The sequence below is a fragment of the Drosophila innubila genome (assembly GCF_004354385.1).
Source record: "Drosophila innubila isolate TH190305 chromosome 2R unlocalized genomic scaffold, UK_Dinn_1.0 1_C_2R, whole genome shotgun sequence".
NCBI classification, from domain to species: domain Eukaryota; kingdom Metazoa; phylum Arthropoda; class Insecta; order Diptera; family Drosophilidae; genus Drosophila; species Drosophila innubila.
Window position 1 is genome coordinate 22,406,263 of NW_022995374.1, and position 21,656 is coordinate 22,427,918.

Here is a 21,656-nt window from a genome sequence, read left to right on the forward strand (position 1 = left end):
TTGCTGATGTTGTTGCCGGTGCATCTGCTGCGTCTTCACCCTATGTGCGAGCAGCGGCAACGCTGCGTATGAGCAATGGAACCCATGGCAGACTTGTCTCGCTGAAAATGACCAAAGTTGAATGATATAGAAAGCACACACACATGTATACACACACACACACACACACACATACGCTGAGAGAGAGGCCGACTTCGCCCCACCTGCGTCACGGTGGCGTTTATTGTCAGTTGCGCTAATTGCCCGCACCGATGTGTCTCCTTGTATCTCTTCAGACAGGTGTAAAGATCTGTGTGTGTGTGAGTGTGTGTTTTATAGCCGCGCTTTGCAGTTGCTGTTGTCGCCGGCAGCAGCAACAGCAGCAACAGCAGCGGCAGCAGCAACAAATTCAGGCACATACTTTGGATTAATATCAGTCACTAAGTGATCGCCGGAGAGTTAACAACAAAAGTCAAAACAGTTAAGAGCTCGGGAAATTGCGTGCGTTTTTAATAGACTAATTTATCGGTTAAGCATTAAGTGATAAAGTTGCCGAAAGTATTTAAACAAAACAAAATCATTAAAAACAATTGCTTTGCGTAAAATAATATTATCTGTTGCTAATTCCGACAAACCCAATTGTTTGTTGACAAGCGCACGCGATTTGTGCGCGATTCGTCCAGGCGATTTGCTGGCGATAATTAACGCAAAGGTGCCAAAATTCGATTCGTGTCAATGTTAAGACCAAACAAATTGGCCAACGCATAAACACATAAAGACAATATTGTGCAAAATACATTGAATATTACTATAATCAAATAAGCAACAGTTTCTCAAAGGTAATTACAAAGATATCTCAGTCAATACAAAAAAGTATTACGAACTTTATGATGATCTGTTAATGTTTTTTAAAAATAATAGAAACAGATCTAGAACTCTACGTGCATGTCAAATCTAAATTTTTAGTAATTATAGACGGTGCAAAATAAAAAATAATAGAATAATTATGGCTTGTGTAATTTTAATGCATTGTCAACACTTGAATAACAAAAAACTTTACGCTTTAGTTTTCAATAATAACACCCATTAAAAATAAGAGCTGAGAAGGGCATAACATTTTGCATAAATTATATGTATCATAAGAACATTAAATTTTTCAAATTTAATAGAATTATTAAAATTCATTGTAGCAAATATCCACGCCCTTAAGTAATCTTAAGAGCTTTATAACGATAAGATAATAAACAATGAATTTATTCAAGAAAAAGGTATTTGATAACTACATGCAGGGTATTTTCTAGTCGATTAGAATGTAATTAATTTTGTATATGATGCTACAATTCGTGTAGTAATTAAAATTAATTATCTACAATTATTATCTCGCAAGAATTAAATCACGATAATTGTATAAATTTCAGCCCATTAAACTCATTTTGAATTGAAAATTCATAAGCAATCAAATCTTTTGGATTTCCACTGTAGATTTGTCAGAAAGTTAATGTCAAACGCAAGTCAGTGGCCTCTAATGCTCGAAATCTGTAGACAAACTTCTGATAAGGGGCGACAACAAGTTGATTTGATATCGTAAAAGATTATTGACTTAGTTTTATCTCTTAGCTACTTAGCTTTAAAATACTGCCTATAGGTTGCAATAAATCCAATTAACGTGACTGTTCTCAGCGATCTTACATAATAACAGGACAAGGCTACCTCATTATTAATGCATATGAAGCAGCTCATTGATAATGAGATATAATTGCATATGCAAGTTCAATATTACGTCTACTTCATTAATTATGCGGCGCATGCCTCAATCAAATTTTGCATATCGAAAGTGAACCTGTCCCCAATTGGCAAGAGGGGGGAACTCAATGAATGTCTCTCGAGAATTGATGAATTGCGTTATTGAATCACTCGTTTTGAGTACAGATCACGTGAATCGATCGATGCAGAAGACAACAAAAAAGAAGGAAAAAAATAAAAAACTTGATATGAGAAATGAGAAACTCTTCGGAAAGCAGCGAAAAAAGCGGTCTAAATTCATTTTACTAAATTTGGCATTAATGCAATTCATTGACCTAAAATTCGATACGATCGACAGATATTAATTGAATTCACATAATAATTTACATTTAACGGTACCATTTACCAGTATACCTAAATTAGGGCTTTGCTCAAGATATTAATATGTATATCAGCTAAAAAGGAAGGTAAATAAAGTGCAATATCCTCTTTCCCACAATTACGGAGTGAAACAAAAACAAACGTAATGATTGTATTGTGATTTAATAAAGGTTTTTTTATGTAATGAATGCAAGGAAGCAGGAGAGGAAGATAAGAAATAAGAGGTGAAGAAAAGAGAGGGGGAAGACTGCATCAACAGGTTGGTTGAAAAAATGAAGATTCAATATGCATCTTTCTGACTTCAAAATAGTTTATAGAAAAAAACTTTTTGTTAAATTTAGTATTTGATTAAATATTAGATTTGACTTGTTATTATGGTGATGAAAAATATCTCTAGAATTTTTTTAGTTTAGTGGAACAAAAATAATAAATCTATAGATGCATAGTATATAATTTTTACCATCACCTAAATTAATTTCTTAAGATATCTTCTAGAAATCTTAGAGCCATCTGAGAATCATACGCGTATATACAAAATCAAAAGGAGCAATTTATTGATTCCAAGTAATATAAAAGTATATTTTACTTTTTGTGTCTGTTCCGCTCATTAAAAACTCCATTAACAAATTTTGTAGATGTATCCTGTTTCTTGGTTAACAAGTACTGGGAATATCACTGAAGAGAAGTCGTTGAAATAAAAATTTTAGCATAATCATAAATTAGTGACGCACTTTAACAATATTTTAATTAAATCATTTGCCTAATTACGATGCCAATCAAGTGTGAATGAGCATAAATAATACATCTATATTTGTGGACAGTGATATGACATAGAAAACTAATCAAACGCCCGTTATGATTCACGAGCGTTGTCGTGCGCGTGATATGGGCCATTGTATAAATCTACGGGGCAATAATAATCGCCGACTGGCAAGAAACTAAGTAAAAATAAAAATAAAAATATAATAGCAACTCAAAGGTTTTCATGATTTCATAAATTACGATCCGTTGGTACTTTTATGACGGGCCGTAAAGATATAGCTTCGATTGACCCATAATTTCCAATAACTAGGTAACTCCCAATTATTGTAACTGAATGTAGATAGATACCAAGAATTGAAATTGTCTTTAACAGTGATAACAATAATTATAAAGGGTGTCAATGTCGACAAGTTCTACATTATATTATATCGAAACAATACAATATAATACTTATATGTAATCCTACTTGGGTCGAAATTAATCTAATCAGTTAAACTAGAAAACAATAGACATCATATTTATTAATCATATTCGTATTATTGCTACACTTAATGCCAATTATAGACAGTAAATTTCCCTTTCGTGCTCATTGGAAAACACATCAAGTTTAAATTAAATGTGCATATATCAAATAGTTCAACCATCTTTTTGATACTCTCTAAATCAGTTTTCAATAAGGGGCGTTACCAGTAACTGCTTATCGCTAAGCTATCAGTTATCAGTAGAGTGTTATAATTGATTTTAAAGGTAGCTTTGAGTGTTTATAACGAGTATTTCCAAATGCTGCTTGTTGTTTGTGCCTGTTGCTTTATTAATTACCACTGGTTGGTATTTGCCTTTAGCCGTCTTATCACATGGACACGTTCTGACACCTTTTCGACTTTACGTCTTTGGGCTCAATTCCCGCTATTGGCGCCGGCCAATATTTCAGTTGCTTTTGGCTCGAGGACGCGATCGGTTCGACCAACAAGTGCTTCCTCTAAACCATATTAAGCGTCTTGGCTAAAACGTAAGTTAACTTTAACAATAAAAATTACAATTTAACAAAGCAGTTGAAGTAGACACATAAATAAACGATCATTGAACTAAGCAAATACCTCAAAATATACTCGTTCTTATATTTATTTGGACATTAATTGTCATTCATTTCATCAGATAATTATTTTTAATAAATTAGCAAGATAAAAATATTTATGACAATAATCTCGATTTTATTGATATATTTTAGTTATAGCGTCATGAAAACTTGTTTGTTAGCGCTTTTCAGAATTAAATACTGTATGGTTTTTTGATTTTATACGCTTTGTTCTAGTGAAATCGCTCATTTTCAGGGTAAAAGATCTAGTTTCATATTTCCGTTTAAAAAACGTTTCAAGATTTTAAATAAATTTAATGACATTGGCAGAGAGAACTGTTCACTGTTTTGAATACTCTAGGTTTTAAAGTTAATGATATTAACAAAATCGGAAGTACATATATAAAAAATTAAGGATAATGCCCTTTGCAAACAATTGAGCATAGTTAAATTATATACATTTTTTTTTCTGATTTCTTAGGTACTTGTTTTTTACAGAACATCTTAAGCTATATTTTTGCATTTGCCACTTTTAACTCCATTAAAGCGTATTAATGATTTATTTATAATTATTTCCTGATTGTTTAACGACTTTAGGACCTTGAATTATCAGAACATAAACTTAGGAACTAGCCACGTGCACCTTAAGTGTGTCTTAAATCTTATCAATTCATAAATGTCCGCAAATGAACATATGTACATATTAGAAGTGTAATATAAATAATACTTTCCAGTGATTAGACTAATCAAATTTTAAATGACGCGTTCTTGTTGAACCCTTTGATCGCCAGCCTTGACGTCCATTGGTCACATGACCATGAAAGCTTTTATGCACTCGGATATGGCCCAAAGCATTTATGTGCCTCACGGGAATTTACGGCTGCGAATTTTCAATGAGTTTTATTAGTTCAATATCGAAATTACGAGTACAATAATCTGACCGTAAACAATAAATAAAATTTATGAACGCAGTCCACATTTTCAGTTGTTATTGTTGGCCGGACGGCTAAAGAAAATCAGATAACGATCGTATAGTTCTTATTAAAGGGAAACTGTCCCGACAGCGTGTAAAATTATAATAAAGACTGGCACTTGAACTGGCATTGATAAGATACCGCTGGCATGCGCTTGGCCAATCTCTGGAGTGGATTAGCCATGGCAACCTGAATTTCCCAAGCGTTTAACCAAATTCACTTTCTTTAACTACAGATGACTGATAATAAGGCCTATACGCCGGACTCGGAACCGGCAGAAACAGCACCACCGAAAAAGCCGCCATCCTATGCCACCGCAGTCATGAGTGACTTCAACTCCAAGTGAGTTCAACCGTTGCAGTTGCACATAAATTAAATAATCCATATGCTTGACCTTTCATGATAGAGCCAACTTGACGGAGGAGGACGGACCCTACGATCCATTTGAGAATCGTGATCCTAATGGAGCCAGCGCTGGCGGTGCTTTGGCCCATTTACTGAAAAGTTCCCTGGGCACTGGAATTCTGGCCATGCCCATGGCCTTTCACAATGCCGGTCTGGTCTTTGGTGGCGTAATGACCCTCATCGTGGGCTTTCTCTGCACACACTGTGTTCACATTTTGGTAAGTAACCAAATCTTCATTATTAGCACCTGACCAAAAGCATTTGATCGTCTGGGGATTTTTGGGGATTTAATTAACAGCCGCTGATATTCATGTTTGATTCCAATTTCTAGCCGTGTAAGCATTTGTAAACATTCGGCAAATGCAAAGGCTTCGATAAGGGTGCAACATTCGCAATACGGATAACAAAAACTGTCTGTCTAATTGTCTGGCCAAATATTTATGATCAATCTACTTTAACTCTAAAGTTATTTCCTGGAAATGGCAAGTGTTTAAGAAGCCATCAAAATTAAGTTATAAATAATTCTACTTTGGGAAAGATTACGTAAAATCAGCACAAAAATCTCAATATATATAGAACCACTTCAGACGCTGATTTATGGCTTTAATTTCAGTCGAGTAAAAATTGGATTAAGCCAAATAATGGTAGCGATTAATTATGCTGTTAGTACTAGTTTATCAACATACATACATATTCATTGTAGATGTACACTCAATCGGTGTTATCTAAACTTACGTATTACGTAGTGTTCTGCAATGTCAGACAGTTGACAAAGCAATCGTGATTTATTTACGATAATCGTTGTCATAAGTACAAATACTCGTATATATATGACATTTAAGAAAGGGAACAGTGAGAGCACATTTTTTAAAATAAATATAATGTAAACAATTAAAAGAATTTCAATGATTTACAGAGATAACATAGCATACATTATTGGCTAAGATACTATATGTATTTTATAGAGCTTAATATCAGAAGTAAATAATCATATTTCTCTATCTTTATAGGTAAAAACATCGCATAACATTTGCCGCGATGCCAAAGTGCCAGCTCTGGGTTATGCGGAAACAGCCGAAAAGGTTTTTGAGTATGGCCCGAAATCGATGCGACGCTATTCCAACTTTGCCAAGTAAGTACTAACATATGGTCACGATCCATTAAGCAATTAAGTTCATCAAGTCCACTTTTATTTTTTGGTCAATTGATAATTGTTACTGTTCATTTAAGCTTATATTCACATTAATATCGTATTATTCAAAATTCTTTTTATCTTAAAAATATTTCTCATGATTAGATAACGAGAAATATTAATGAAACAAAAAGAAAGGTCTTAACTAGGATTAAACCATTTCCTGTTGAAAGTAAATGCAGTTCTAATCTAAAAGTTACTGAGGGTATAATAAATATGGGGAACGGAATGAAATTCTTAAAATTCTGCAACATCAATTAATGAATTTTAATTTTTAATACAATTTAAGCTGTTACTTCCACAGATTATGGTTCAGTTTACATACTTTTTGTTAAGACTTTTATATTACGTATCAATATGCTGTTGATCTATTTTATTTTACTTTCTAATCTATGGATTTTATACCTAAATACTTTTTAGTTGTGATAAAAGCCTGCTATCTTATTGCCATTGATGATAACTTCATATCAACCTAATGATGATCTATTGTGATCCTTTTGTACTCCCTAATCTATAGATTCGACAGACACATTGTGTCAAAATTTGAATACTGTTCCCTTTAATGATTGATCATCATTTTCTAGTTTTTGATCTATTCAATTATATCTTATCTTATCTTACGTTATCTATTCACAGGCAATTTGTGGATATCGGTTTGATGGCAACGTATTATGCGGCCGCCTGTGTTTACATGGTCTTCATAGCCACCTCTTTCCACGATGTCATCAACTATGACCTGGGTCTAAAGTGGGATGTGAGGATCTATATTGCAATGACAGTAATACCCTGCCTGTTTATTGGCCAAATCAGGAACCTCAAGTGGCTGGTGCCCTTCTCGATGATGGCCAATATCTTCATTGTGGTCACCTTTGCCATTACACTGTACTTCATGTTCGATGAGCCATTGGATTTCTCCGACAAGCCGCTGATTGCCCCAGCTGCCCACATTCCCTTATTCTTTGCTACTGTCATCTTTGCCATGGAAGGCATCGGTGTAGTCATGCCTGTAGAGAACTCAATGAAGAAACCTTCCCAATTCCTTGGATGTCCCGGAGTGCTGAACACGGCTATGATTACTGTGGTCCTCTTATACGGTGTCATTGGATTCCTTGGCTATGTAAGTCGATAAATAACTCAAAAATGGATTTCCTGTTGCTCATTGAATTTATTTCATTTTGCAGGTGAGATTCGGCGATTCGGTGCGAGGCAGCATTACGCTAAATCTTCCCGATGGTGATTGGCTCGGAGATACTGCCAAGCTGCTGATGGCAGTAGCTATACTCTTCACCTACGGCCTGCAGTTCTATGTGTAAGTAAAGAAAAGGGAATCCCTTTCAATTTATATATATATATTTTTTTTTAACTGGTGTCTGTTATTTTTCTTAGGCCCAATGAGGTGTTGTGGCGCAAGATTCAGCACAAGTTCAGCCCGGAGAAGCACAACATGGTGCAGATTCTGTTACGTACTGGTATTATCCTGGTCAGTGGTGGCATTGCCGCGGGCATTCCCAATCTGGAGCCATTCATCAGTTTGGTGGGCGCCATTTTCTTCTCGTTGCTGGGCATCTTTGTGCCCAGTGTTGTGGAGACCGTTTACATGTGGCCCGATCGTCTAGGCTTCTGCAAATGGAAGCTAATCAAGAATGTTCTGCTTGGTATATTCGCCATCTTGGCTTTGATTGCCGGCTCTGCGGCCAGTATTGATGAGATGATTAATCCCAAGGAAGAGGATTAGTGGAAGAAGATCGATATCGACATAGAGATCGAGATCGCCACAACAATTCTGCCACGACACTTAAGTAGTATTAACTGTTAACTTAGATGCAGGTGCTCCATCTGGAGGGCGGGAATAGAATTCTACATAATAGCAACAAGCTTCCCAGAATGCCATGTTGAACATGGCCAAGTAGCTGCCGCTGGACTGCATTAACAAGATGATATTAATTCTTAAGCTTTAGCACCGATAATAACACACGCACATATATGTTTGTCTTATGTGTGCCTAGTAAGTACCTGTATCTGTACCATATACTTAACAATGCATATCTAAGTATTTATGTATTTACGAGTATATACACGAATGTGTATTTGTATGTGCTATTTTAATTAAAACGCAATCCATAGAATTTATAATCCTATATATTAAGCTAAAGAACATTATTTTTTACGCGTTGACATAATCAATAAATAAAATGTTTAATTATAATTAAAATTCAAATATATTAATTGTCTTAAATGGAAAACGATTTTGGAAAACCTATGATCCTTGTCTTCTCTCTTTATTATTCAGAATTGGTCATTTTGAAATAATCCTTACCCAGTGTAGTTAAATAAACTCAGTTTAATCGATGTCAAGATAATATGCAAAGATAATATCCTTAATTCATGATATTATGAATCATATTTTGGTGTTCAATGAGTTTGAAAGTATAGCGGCCAGTCACACAAAAATGTTCAATACAAAAATTAATTTTTCAGCCGGTTTTTCCTATGAAAGCTATATAGTATGTTATAATGATCTGATCCGTACCGCACCGACAAGTGAGTAACAAAAAAGAAGACTTGTAATTGTTTAAATATAAACAGTTTAAATATTGGTCATTTACACCAGGACTGACATAACTCAAAAAACACGATTTTCCTCTTCTATATTGTGTAAAAGTAAGTATGCCAATTCAAATATTGTTTCTTTAAAAGAGTTATGACAATCTTGAAGGTGGAGCACTATCAATGTGCCATAATGTGGTTTGTTCCTTTTCTCTTTCATCAAGAATAAAAAAACATCGATTTTTTCGGTTTGTAGCACTATTTTTCATACATATACAGTACAGATAACTTGAGACTTACAAACAAAATACAATTAAGTGGAATAGAATACAGCGGCGCGCATATAGAATATATTAATAATAGTATGTAATAAAAATAATCGATTTTGTTTATAATAATGCGCCCCAAATGGTTTGCAACTGGATGAACTATGAACTACAAACACATATAACTATGACATGCCATAGATTGATTGTGGTTTTGTTTGCTTGTGTATGTGTGTGTGGTGTATTTGATTACCAACTAATGCTGTGCGGAGCTGAATCTCATGTGAAAGTTGTGTAATTAATATTATTGTATATAATTATAATCATCATCTACGTCCTATGTGACGTCTCATGAGTTTATTTGATATTCCTTCTCCTGCTTTACTTCTTCTTCTTTTTAGCATTGGAGCTGGTGGCAACCACTTCGCTTTTGCGTTTCTGATTCGCTTTCGGTTGTGGCGGCGGTGCTGGGGTGCTTGTGCTGCTGCTGCTACCAGGTGTCTTGGGTGTTTTCTTCTTCTTCTCGGCTCGCTCCTTCTCCTCTAGCTCAAGATTCTCCCGCTCAATGAGCGTGATCAGCGTATTACAGCGTCGCTGCAGCTCCAACGCCGTGCGTGATTTAATAAACCAGTCAAAACGGAACTGTGGCGATGCACTGCATCCAAAAAGAATTAAAATGATTATAATTATATATTACAGAATATACTACGGGTCCTACCGTATGGCCGCGCGCAGCTCCTCGTAGACGTTCTCCTTGTCGAAGCCCAATTTGTGCAGCATGCAAACCAAAAAGCGATCTTCGATTTCTGTATAATTCTTGCCCTTATTATTGCCATACTGCAGACGCAGCTGATGGAAAGGTGCGCGGTAACGTGACATCTGCGAAAGCAATACGAAATTTATATTAAATAAAGACTTGAAATAAAATCATTACACACCTTTTGATCGAGAGCCTTTTTAATGGACAATCGTCGCTGAATTTTGCCCTCGCCGCGCTCAATCTGCCCCATGATGCGTTCGATGTCCTGCAGTTCGGTGCAACGTTCCCAGAACACGGCATTGTATTCGATGACCTCTTCTGGCGTTTTGCCCTCGACATCCTTGGCAATGTTCTCAATGTCATCGCGTCCATACTTCTCGTTGGCTTTGATAAACTGGTTAAAGTCACGCTTTGTCCAGGCGGTGAATCCCTGCGACAACAACGTCTCTTTCTCAAGAATCTCGTCATCGGATAAGGGTTCAGCTTCATCAATTTTACGCTGCTCCTCGCGCTGCACTTTGCTGGCCTCCGAGCCGAGCTCTGTGTTCTTGGGCACCTTGTAGCCGACAGTCTTGCGGAAGTAATAAATCTCCTGATCTAGCAGCTCGAACAGGCGAGGTGGAAAGAACTGAAAGTCCTGGACAATGGGCTGCTTGGGTGGGCGTGGCGCCTTAGGGGCCTTTGGCTCAGATACACGCAGTGCCTCTCGAAAATAGGCATCCACAGCATAGTTAGCTTTGCGCTCACGCTTAGGAGGCTCAATCCAGTTGCCGAGTGCATTAAGTTTCTGCTTCTCGCGCCAATCCTCGCCCTCGAACTGGTATACAGAAGAGGTGCCCGCTTCGCCGTTGGTGTCCATGGTAAAGGTACGCAACGAGCTCTCGCCCATGCTGTCCAGTTGAGCCTTCTGCTCGGCGGTTTTTGCCTCGCCCCGCTCCAATATAACATCAATGTCCTCGTCGGTGATGTCCGTCTCCTTGGAGCTGAATACTTGATTGGCGCCAAAGCGAATTATGTTAAGCATCTCATCCTTGTTTAGCTGGGCACGATTATCTACGAGACGACCGCCTTGAATGACCATTTTGTCCAGGCGCAACTTAACCTCGGCACGCTCCACAATTTTTTCCTCAACGGTGCTTTCGGTGATCAAACGGAACACACGCACCTGCTTCTTCTGGCCAATACGATGGGCACGATCCATAGCCTGTAGATCCATCTGTGGATTCCAATCAGAGTCATATATGATGACCACATCGGCAGTTGCCAAGTTGATGCCAAGACCACCAGCACGAGTTGATAACATGAATATGAATTTGGTGCTGTTCTCCATGTTATACTCTTGGATCTGTCGATTACGATCCTCGTGTGGAGTCTGTCCGTCCAAGCGGCAATAGTTGAAATTACGCCAGTGGCAATAATCCTCCAAAATGTCCAACATACGCGTCATCTGTGAGAAGATCAACACACGTGATCCCTGCTCCTGTAGCTTCGGCAACAGCTTGTCCAGAATGGCCATCTTGCCGGAGTTGTACACAAGATGAGTATCGGTTGTGTAGGGTGGTCCTGGCTCAGCGCCATCGAACAAATACGGATGATTGGTGCACTTGCGCAGCTGCATCAAAATGTTCTGCAGTCGCATTTTCTCCACTTTGCCAGCGCCGTTTACAATGTCAATATCTTTGAGCAGCACCTTGGTGTACCAGTCACGTTGCATTCTGGACAGCCCCACAAAGATTTTCATTTCCTTCTTGGGCTTTAGTCGCTTCTCCACCTCCGCCTTTAAGCGACGCAGCAGGAAAGGCTTCAGTACGGCGTGCAGACGTGTCACAAGCGCATCATCGCCCAGACAGGTGTTTGTGTTGAACCATTCATCGAAATCCTCTGCGGAGTTGAAGACATCCGGCAGCAGAAAGTTGAGAAGAGCCCACAATTCATGCAAATTGTTCTGCAATGGTGTTCCCGTAATCAGCAGGCGATTAGCGGTTTTGAATTCACGCAGAATCTCTGATAACTTCGATTTCTCGTTCTTGATGCGATGAGCCTCATCGATGATCATGTAGCGCCAGTTGAACTTCTTGAATACAGATTTCTCACGTATGCACATCTCGTAAGAGGTGACACACACATCCCATTCACCTGGCAGCAGCACATCTCGTATGAATGTGGTACGCGTGTCGGCGTCACCAATGAGACAAACGGCGTGCAGTGATGGACACCATTTCTTGAACTCGTTGACCCAATTCTGCAGCGTCGACTTGGGCACAATCACAATGTGAGGACCGGCTTGGTTTCTATGGAAGTAAGCAATAAATTTTAAATAACATACTGGTTTAAGAAGACTGTTAGGGACTCACTTGAAATGCTTGAGATAACCCAGCAATGAGATGGTCTGCAGCGTTTTACCCAAACCCATCTCGTCGGCCAGGATGCCGTTGATGCCGTTCTCATAGAGAGAGATCATCCAATTGAGGCCACGTACCTGATAGTCACGCATTTCACCACCTTTAATATAAGCGGGCGAGGCATCGAATCGAACGATCTCCTTGGTTGTCGAGTCTTCAGCGAGCAGCTCCTCATCCTCCTCCTGCTCCGTTTTTCGATGTCGATGACTGATTAAAATTACAAGTATATATAATTAAAATTGTTACAATTTAGAGATAGTTGAGAGATGAGTCACTTACTCGGCCACATCTTTATCCTTGTCTTTGTCCTTGTTCTTCTTGGGTCGCCCCTTCGGTTTCGTGGGACTCTTTGTGCTGTTTGTCATGAAATGCGTAAAAATCTCCGTTTGCTTCAGCAGGAAATCAAAGCGTCTGCTGCGATCAGCTTCGATTTTGTTGTCAAATTCTGCCTCCTTCTCCCCAGAGGAGCTGGTTGCCGCCTCCGAGGTAGTCTCATTCTGCCAAAAGTGTGAACAATTATTTATTTAACTTTTGCTTTAATTTTGCCAGAAAGCGGCATGCGGCGTCTTTTTCGCAGGCTTCCAGGCGAAAATTTTGCACCGCTTTTGTTTGCTACATAAGAACTTACCGAGTTCTCCTCGGTGGCTTCCACTGCGGCGGCTTCTGTTTTCGACATATTTCAAATGTCGGGCGATTGTTTTTAAGCTTTTATTATAAATTATTGGGTTTTCCAAATTATTTTACACAGCGAGAGCGTTGTGCGTTGTTGCGTCTGTGTGTGTGAGCGACAGCGGGAAAAAGTGGCGTTTGCGGGGTTGCGTTGAGCTCGATGTATCGATAGGAACTATCCATTTTGAGTCGCTTATCGATTATTTAATCACGTCACTTACACCAAATGCAAACGGCGCGCAATTTAAATAATTTTTTTTTGCTTAAAAATAGTTTAGCTTAGTTTAGTTTGTTATGTCTCAGGGGAAGAAGCGGTATAATTTAATATAATTATTCAATGCTAAAATTTGACAAAATTCGAAAAAAAAAAGCTGTTAATATTTTTAAAATTATAGAAATTGCTAAATTTCATCCATTTTTTAATTCGATCAAAATATGAAAATAGTTTCATTTCTGCGAATCAAGGTGCTAGCCCGTTTTTTGATGCGACTGTTACCAAAGTTTATAAGGCAGCTAACTAAAAAAACAACTCGTAAATGTTAATTATACAAGCCGAAAATCTTTGGATATTGTAAGGTTTTTATAATATTGTATTAATAAATAAACTTATAAAAAAATAACAATATTACGTTAACAATAAGTATTACTTTACTTTCTTACACAATGGGAATTCTTTAAGCAACAAAAATTTGTCGAATTAGACAGAATTAGTGATTGGTGTTAAGAAATTTGATTTTTTGTATAGCTATTTAGCATCGCAAGAAAATTAGTTTATCGTCCGATTTAAGCCCGTGTCAATTATTTATTAAGTGTCAAGGTTCCATTACAAATAGTTTTGTTGTATCCTACGCATCTATTTTCTACAAAATATATGTATTTACAATATGTTACATAAAAACCAAATTTTTACACGAAGTGTACGTAATAATGCAGCCGTACTCTCTTATTAACATCTAAGATCAATAACATTTTCTTTTATAATGACGCTGATGTGTTGAGCATAACGTGCTCTTCCTCCGTTCAAACAACTCAACACACACGGAATGAAATGCAGCAAGTTGTAGTGTTTTGGAATACATATGGGAATATATATACATATATGGGTCGCTTGTCACAGCGCCAGCCGAGCTCCGTTTCGATTCCAGGCAACATTCCAATACTCTTCCATTGCAATCTCAGTTCCTGACAGAGAACAATTGTGCAATTTTACTTGCATGGGATTTACAGAACTCGTAACCGATTTTCGCCGTCTTTTTTAGCGCCTCTGTTTTGCTGCTGTTGCTGACGCTGTGATTCGCTGTTGCCACGGCCATGTCACCATACTGAGCTACCGCAGTCGTGCCCGGTTGGGATGTTGCTGGTCCCGCTGACGTCGACGTCAGCTGATGTTGCGGGAACATGCGTCGCAGCACATAGTTGAAGCCATTGGAAGCCTTGTTGCCGTTCATCTTAAATCGTTCAATGCCAAAGGCGCGAATTGCACGGGAGAAGCCAAATACCTGAGAGCTGATGTAAGCCCGCCGGATGGCCAAAGTCCGTCCGTCGTTTTGTTCGCTATATATGACAATTTCATCGACTTTCTGAAATAGGTAATTATTGGCTTAAAGTTGTCTTTGTGCAAAGCAAAGGTTCAAAGGTCACTCACCATGATTTTCTTCATTCCCAGATTTCGGGTAAATGTTGTAAACGTCTTTTTCACCGGATCCAGCACAGAGTCCTCAACAATCTTGACCGGCACATTGTTGTAGAACCTAGCACCCCATTTGGGCACAGGATTGGTCTTGGAAAGTAGACGACGTGAATACAATTTACCATCGCGCACCTCACGCTTGATGGTATCTTCGGTTAGGACATGAGTGCTGGACGGATTCGGGTATCGGTTCCAATAGGCACAAACGACATGTTTCCAGCTGTAGTCGAACACGGTCTCCGTGCGGCACGTTGACGCGGTCACCACCATGACGACAATACTGATAACAGATTCACAGAAGCGTTGCCAGAACGAAAGTGAAAATCACTGCATGCGTCCCGTGTCCCGCGTCCCTGAACTGTGTTTGTTGTTCTTGTTGAACATAAAATCCGAAGACAAATCAATAGCAGTTCGCGTTTTGGGAATGCTATAAATAGCGAGTGTTAAACGAACCTTCTTGAAGACTGTGGACTGCAGAGCTCCAATGTATGCTTTTTTTGATGTTGTTGTTGCTGTTGTTGTATCCGTGCCCCAATCGTTGCTCCCGAGGCCTACTCGTCCAGACTGAGAATTTTGTTTTCTCTTTGCGTTCGTTGTGTAACTGCGTCACGCACACAGGGTGCTTCCCGTGCCGAAGCTGTAATTGCCAATTTAAGCCCTTTTATGAATTACAATTTTCTGCTCTCTATGGAATTTGCCGTCATTCACTACTATTATCTTTTTTTTTGTATTGTATTGGCAAATAAAAATGCTTAATATAATTTAAAAAATTAAGCCAATTAAACTACTCGATTAGCGAGCCCACCGGAAACAGCTGACGAGGTAAGCTATTTTATGCCCAAATGATGACACTTTGTTAAATTGTCCGATCTGGCAACATGTACAATTTTGGGTAAAATGTCAAAAGTGGTAACTTAAAATTTTTCCAACTTGTTTTTTATGTCAATTTTTTAAATTTGAATCTAGACTTTTTTAAACTTTTGCAGAATTTTTGTTGCAATTGTCTAAATTTTTTTAATATTTTTTTAAGAATTAAATATGTAACTTCTCTTCCCTTGGGATGAAAAGCTTCAAACCTTAATTAAAATGTTCACCTTTATTTTATGAAATTTAGAATTTTAAATTTTCTTAAAATTATTAATTTATTGGAAAGTAAGGGCATTTTAAAAATTTGCGACATGGCGCCCAACTCTGACCAACTGAATAATGAACTAAATGAGTGAACGAAAATGGCTCCTTTTTCCAGATCGGTGAATTTAACAGGGTGTCAAGCTTTCGGTCGGGCGGCAGCATTTGGTCAGGTGGCAACGTTTTGTTCTTTCGCACAGACTTTCCATCGTTGACGCACACGGCGCACGGTACAAATTCATTTAACGCGACTTTAACAATAAATAAACGCATTAAAAATGGCTTTCGGTGATGTCAAGACCCCACAGGGCCTCAAGGAGTTGAACAACTTCCTGGCCGACAACAGCTACATTAGCGGGTAAGCACAAAACGAATCTGTTATTTATTGTGAGGTTATGTGCGGAAACCACGTCGGCATGCAAATAATTGCTATATATAAAATGTTGTTCTTGTCTATTCAGCTACACACCAAGCAAGGCCGATTTGTCCGTGTTCGATGCGTTGGGCAAGGCACCAGCTGGTGACTACGCACATGTTGCACGCTGGTACCGTCACATTGCCTCCTTCGAGGCTGGAGAGCGTTCCGCCTGGACCGGTGCTCCTCTGCCCCAATTGGCCGGTGGCAAGCCCACAGTTGCCGCTGCAGCCAAGCCAGCCGATGACGACGATGATGTCGATCTGTTCGGCTCTGACGATGAAGAGGATGAGGAGGCCGAGCGTCTCAAGGCTGAACGCGTTGCTGCCTACGCTGCCAAGAAGTCAAAGAAACCCGCCCTGATTGCCAAGTCCTCGGTGCTGCTGGATGTGAAGCCATGGGACGATGAGACCGACATGAAAGAGATGGAGAAGCATGTGCGCACCATCGAGATGGACGGTCTGCTGTGGGGTGCATCCAAACTGGTCCCAGTTGGCTATGGCATCAACAAGCTGCAGATTATGTGCGTCATTGAGGACGAGAAGGTCTCCATTGATCTGCTGCAGGAGAAGATTGAGGAGTTCGAGGACTTTGTTCAGTCCGTCGATATTGCTGCCTTCAACAAGATCTAAGCATTTGTAACAACCAACAACTATACAAGCATTCTAAATAAAACTCAAGCAACTAATATATATATTTGTCTCTTTCTTGCGCTTTCTGTGATTGGAGCGTCGCATCGGTCAAGTTCGTGTGCAAAGTCATTCGTTTGAGCGAAAGCTTCGCCATCTTGACATAAGAGCATTGCTTTTCGAACTAAGACTTAGTCTCTCGCGCAACTCGAAAGCGTTCGGAACAACTGTGAAATAAACACAACAGTGATACTTTGACTTTGAGCTTTTGCATTTGTTTAGAATTTCAATAACTACACATCTTATTTTTCGGACAATGGCTTCCAACAAATTGTGCTGCACTTTGGCGTTTGGTGCTTTACTTTGCTTGGGATTCGTGGTGCTGATCCAAGCTCAAAGTAAGTGAAATTATATAGAATTGTGTACATTTTAATCAGCGATTCCGTCATACATTTTGTCAATTTGTTTCAAATGCGAAATGGAAATATCTGACCAACAGATTCGTGCATTAAATTAACATTAATTATCCATCAAATAAAGATTGTTTTGTTGAGCTTTTGTATATAATACGAGCAAACGGATATATTTGTTTACGATATATCTTTCTTCACTCTTATTTTAAGCTTATAATTATTTTCCAATTTATACAAATGATTTACAATAATGACTAAATCAATTATTTGATTGTTATTGAGCTGGGGCAATATCATCATTGGGGGCATTGACAGAGGATTCCAATTACTTACACGGCATTCGCCAAGTACTTCCGATAACTCATGGAGCGGAACTAAGCGCAATAATTGTTTGTTTCTTCTTACATGCCTCTTACAAATTGCATAACTTTGCTGATTAGTTTAAATATATTAATTTGTGTATTAAATCAACAAGGCAAATGAGCTGTGATTAAGCAAACTGTTCAAAATGCAACAAAATGATTGATAGATATACACTTGGTGAATTTTCTCAATTATCGTCTATGCGTATTTTTAATATTCTTGATGCCATTGATTAGCTTGTTTAATATTAAATCCGGGAAAAGCACGACTTTTGTATGTGACACTCTGCTAAGCATTGTAAAGTACCCAGAATTAAAAACCTATGGCGTATGTACATAATATATACACATTGTCTGCCCTTCGTGAGCGACAATACCACTATCTGATTTAGCTAGTTTATAGAAAATGTTTTTTTTCCCCTCTAATTATATACTAATTATTTACTACAAATATTAATATTAAAATGCATATTATTTAATTATAATCAGATTAATAATTCAAATTTCGACCTATTTTAATGACCATAAGATGGTTCATTGAACCCAAACGTAGATACCAAAAGAGTAGTCCAATCAGGTCTCATGCGTGGGCGAGCCGAAAACAAAGAAATCGTGAAAATACAATAACGACTTCACACTCAAAGAAAAATGTACTGATTTTTTAAAGAATTGTAATTATATTTTCCTGCTTTTTTTCTCTCTGCAGAAAGTTGTACAAAGTACATTATGATAATGATATTCCATACAGAAATTTACGTAGATCCATCAAGTTGGACATTTGACAACCCGCTATAAAGCGTGATTTGAATACAAACTTTGGGTTTTAAAAATCAATTTTTTCACTTAACTGGAAACATCTTCGTGCAACTTGCTGTAACCTTGAGTAGCCCACAAAAATATTAAAAACAATATAAACATCAGACATTGTTCAATATTAAACAAGAATATCGCAATTCGCTGGAATCGTGCGTTTGATAAGCCATATAAACTCATCGCCAACATGGCAAGAGATCAAACTAGTCATAGTGCTCGACTAGGAGATACCCCTGCTTTCAATTAACTAAATAAATTTAAAAATTCTACTTAGCTAGTTATAGTTTAGTTTTTATGTTTTTTCATGTTTATTACAAAAATTTCAAATAGTCAAAAGTGTCCTCAACTAAAAATTTTGGTCAATAATGATCAATAGAATATCAACCCACCTCCCTATGACAGTTACAAAGTAAAATTTTCCCTCGCAGTTTTTATAGGGTATTGAAATACAAAAATTTAAGATGTAGAAGACTCAATGCTGCCATTGAAAGTTGCAAAACTAGTTCGGCACTGACTGAGAGATGACAGATACAACGAAACGGAACGGAACTTCAGGTTCATGGGCGTCCACGCATCGGAATGGGCTTTAATAACCTTTTGTTTAATTAATATCATAATATATATAAGTTATATTTTTTGACTTGACTCGGCTTACACCTTACACATTTTTTTATTTGTTTGTTTACAATTAAGAGAAATACATTAATTCATTTATAAAATTAAAATGATGACATGTGCGGACAAAAATGTGAGACAAATTTCCAGTTTTGTTGAGGTTCTCAAAACACGAAAGCTTGTCTCGTTATCTTCGCAGCGAATCGTCGTCGTGAATTTATAGGTCATCTAATTGAGAGGCTTATCAGGTTATAAATAAGTGTTGTATACCCACGTACATTAAAATTATTTTATGGTCCCCTTCGTGTTTCAAAACAGATAAGCCTGTGACCGATGTATGCCTCGGGTGCATCTGCGAGGCCATCAGCGGCTGCAATCAGACGCGTTTTTGCGGCGGCGGAGTGTGTGGCCTGTTTCGCATTACCTGGGCCTATTGGGCGGATGGCGGCAAACTGACTCTGGGTAACGATAGTCCCCAGTCTGAGGAGGGTAAGTTTCAAGTAAATTTTTATGCAGTCGCTGTAGACTTTAGTCTTCTCTTTGTTTCGCTCAATGTTTAGCCTTTGCCAACTGTGTGAATGATCCGATCTGTGCGGCAAATACCATTCAGAACTATATGACCAAGTTTGGACAGGATTGCAATGGAGATGGCGGCGTCGATTGCTATGATTATGCAGCCATTCACAAGCTCGGTGGTTACGGGTGCAGCGGTGAACTGAGCTATCAGTATAAGAGTGCTCTCGATCAGTGTCTGACCACCTTCTCTCCCCTGGATGTGCGTAGTGGGCTTTAAGTGGAATCGTAAATCTGCTTTTATACTTATATATTATTTATGTTCAGTTTTGAGATGAAACTTGAATTGGATCGTTTGAATTGTGCAAAATTGTTTTTAGAATATCCACAATAAAAACTTCATATAAAAATATAATGAAAATAAAACACTATATGTTTGATGGTTTAAAAGAAGGGAAATATCAAGTAAGACAATATGGGCAAAATGGTAGTTTCGCTTTAAAAAAGTAACGGTCGATTTAAAAGCGTTATCATGGTTTGTGACTTTGCTAAAAGCTTTTCTTTTTAGTTTTCATATTTAATCTGAAACAGAGCTATTTTTAGTCTGTTTCAAAGTAGCTGACGACTAGATACCCTGGAGTTCGAGTTCTGTTTGCTGATAATTTATTTCAGCAATGTCAATAGTGGCGTCTATTACGCTCTAACCTAACATTCGTCTCAGTCAGTCTAAGATTCTCTAGAAACTGGTATTATTGAGAATTTGTAAGCTAACTTCGACTAAGCGGTTCGAGTTGATTGCATTTACGTTTTAGTTGTGGATATGATCGAACGTGCTTTAAGCTATCTAATGGATTCTAAAACTAAAACGCAAATTTCTGGGATATTTTACTTAAGTTTCGTTTGCCTATTATCACCTGTTTTGGTGTGTGGGCAGGGTAAGTTTCTATTAAATTTAAATCAAAGTTGAATGTAATCTGAATACGGATTACGAATTTACAGGTCATGTGCTGGATAAACCCGTCACTGAGCTGTGCCTCAACTGCATCTGCGAAGCAATCAGCGGTTGCAATGCGACTGCCGTTTGCATCAGTCCGGAGAAGGGAACCTGTGGCATCTTTCGAATTACCTGGGCCTATTGGGTGGACTCCGGCAAGCTGACCATCAATGGGGAGCATCCCGAATCGGAGCATGCGTTCATCCATTGTGCCAATGATCCGCACTGTGCCGCCGACACTGTCCAGAATTACATGAAGCAATTTAATCAGGATTGCAATGACGATGGTGAGATGGATTGTCTGGACTATGCGAGAATACACAAGCTGGGTGGCTATGGCTGTAAAGGAGATTTGCCCTATAAATACCAGAGTACATTCGAGGAGTGCATCGAGGACTATCAGGACCAGGGATTTGAGTGATATCATGGAAAGATGATTTACTCGTATCGGTTATTATCACTTTTCAATCGGTTTAAATGAACTAAACTTGCTTTCTAGTTACAAACTCACTTAAAAGTGTTAGAATTAAAATTTTTTTTTTTTTGTTATCAATCGGTTATTTAAACGGCTAAGTTGAATATATAGATATGATATACTTGTATCGGTTATTATCACTTTTCAATCGGTTAAGGCAAACTAGACTTGATTTTAATTTATCAACTCACTTAAAAGTGTTAGAATTTTACAATTTGTTATTGTTATCAATCGGTTATTTAAACGGTTAAGACGCATATAAAGTTGTGATATACTCGTATCGGCTATTATCACTTTATTCGGTTAAGACAAACTAAACTTGCTTTTAAGTTACAACCTTACTTATAATTATTAAAATTAACATTTTGTTATTATTATCAATCGGTTATTTAAACAGCTAGGTTAGGTTAGGTTATGTTTACTATTAAGGATTTAATTACCTAAAAGCTTAATT

General features: G+C 38.0%; 6 protein-coding genes across 9 annotated transcripts; 4 read left to right on the forward strand and 2 right to left on the reverse strand.

The window, feature by feature from the left end:
• The first annotated feature begins 671 nt into the window (after positions 1–671).
• On the forward strand, positions 672–8,651 carry LOC117783145 (proton-coupled amino acid transporter-like protein pathetic). Of its 2 annotated transcripts, none has more exons than XM_034620375.1 (7): positions 672–818; positions 5,150–5,256; positions 5,321–5,537; positions 6,330–6,451; positions 7,148–7,628; positions 7,693–7,820; positions 7,898–8,651. In XM_034620375.1, exons 2-7 carry the CDS (start codon positions 5,150–5,152, stop codon positions 8,244–8,246), a joined length of 1,404 nt encoding a protein of 467 aa, XP_034476266.1. In that variant the 5' UTR covers positions 672–818; the 3' UTR covers positions 8,247–8,651. The 2 variants fall into 2 exon arrangements, with proteins under 2 accessions (XP_034476266.1, XP_034476265.1); XM_034620374.1 differs by lacking the exon at positions 672–818 and adding an exon at positions 3,719–3,874.
• A 647-nt stretch (positions 8,652–9,298) lies between these two features.
• On the reverse strand, positions 9,299–13,285 carry LOC117783146 (chromatin-remodeling complex ATPase chain Iswi). The gene is made up of 6 exons (XM_034620376.1): positions 13,115–13,285; positions 12,766–12,983; positions 12,439–12,693; positions 10,263–12,375; positions 10,043–10,203; positions 9,299–9,979 (listed from the first exon to the last, which is right to left on the reverse strand). Exons 1-6 carry the CDS (start codon positions 13,160–13,162, stop codon positions 9,706–9,708), a joined length of 3,069 nt encoding a protein of 1,022 aa, XP_034476267.1. The 5' UTR covers positions 13,163–13,285; the 3' UTR covers positions 9,299–9,705.
• Positions 13,286–13,932: 647 nt separating this feature from the next.
• Positions 13,933–15,689, reverse strand: LOC117784585 (protein preli-like). 3 transcript variants are annotated; one of them, XM_034622349.1, is made up of 3 exons: positions 15,299–15,689; positions 14,801–15,203; positions 13,933–14,735 (listed from the first exon to the last, which is right to left on the reverse strand). In XM_034622349.1, the coding sequence occupies exons 2-3, from the start codon at positions 15,113–15,115 to the stop codon at positions 14,331–14,333; spliced, it is 720 nt and encodes a 239-aa protein (XP_034478240.1). In that variant the 5' UTR covers positions 15,116–15,203; positions 15,299–15,689; the 3' UTR covers positions 13,933–14,330. The 3 variants fall into 3 exon arrangements, with proteins under 3 accessions (XP_034478240.1, XP_034478238.1, XP_034478239.1); XM_034622347.1 differs by having other exon boundaries at positions 14,801–15,207; XM_034622348.1 differs by having other exon boundaries at positions 14,801–15,217.
• Positions 15,690–16,169: 480 nt separating this feature from the next.
• On the forward strand, positions 16,170–17,080 carry LOC117784178 (probable elongation factor 1-beta). The gene is made up of 2 exons (XM_034621841.1): positions 16,170–16,331; positions 16,435–17,080. The coding sequence occupies exons 1-2, from the start codon at positions 16,252–16,254 to the stop codon at positions 17,018–17,020; spliced, it is 666 nt and encodes a 221-aa protein (XP_034477732.1). The 5' UTR covers positions 16,170–16,251; the 3' UTR covers positions 17,021–17,080.
• A 160-nt stretch (positions 17,081–17,240) lies between these two features.
• On the forward strand, positions 17,241–20,159 carry LOC117785204 (lysozyme). The gene is made up of 3 exons (XM_034623114.1): positions 17,241–17,415; positions 19,539–19,709; positions 19,781–20,159. Exons 1-3 carry the CDS (start codon positions 17,334–17,336, stop codon positions 20,011–20,013), a joined length of 486 nt encoding a protein of 161 aa, XP_034479005.1. The 5' UTR covers positions 17,241–17,333; the 3' UTR covers positions 20,014–20,159.
• Positions 20,160–20,538: 379 nt separating this feature from the next.
• Positions 20,539–21,579, forward strand: LOC117784702 (lysozyme). The gene is made up of 2 exons (XM_034622511.1): positions 20,539–20,668; positions 20,733–21,579. The coding sequence occupies exons 1-2, from the start codon at positions 20,554–20,556 to the stop codon at positions 21,146–21,148; spliced, it is 531 nt and encodes a 176-aa protein (XP_034478402.1). The 5' UTR covers positions 20,539–20,553; the 3' UTR covers positions 21,149–21,579.
• The last annotated feature ends 77 nt before the right edge of the window (positions 21,580–21,656 follow it).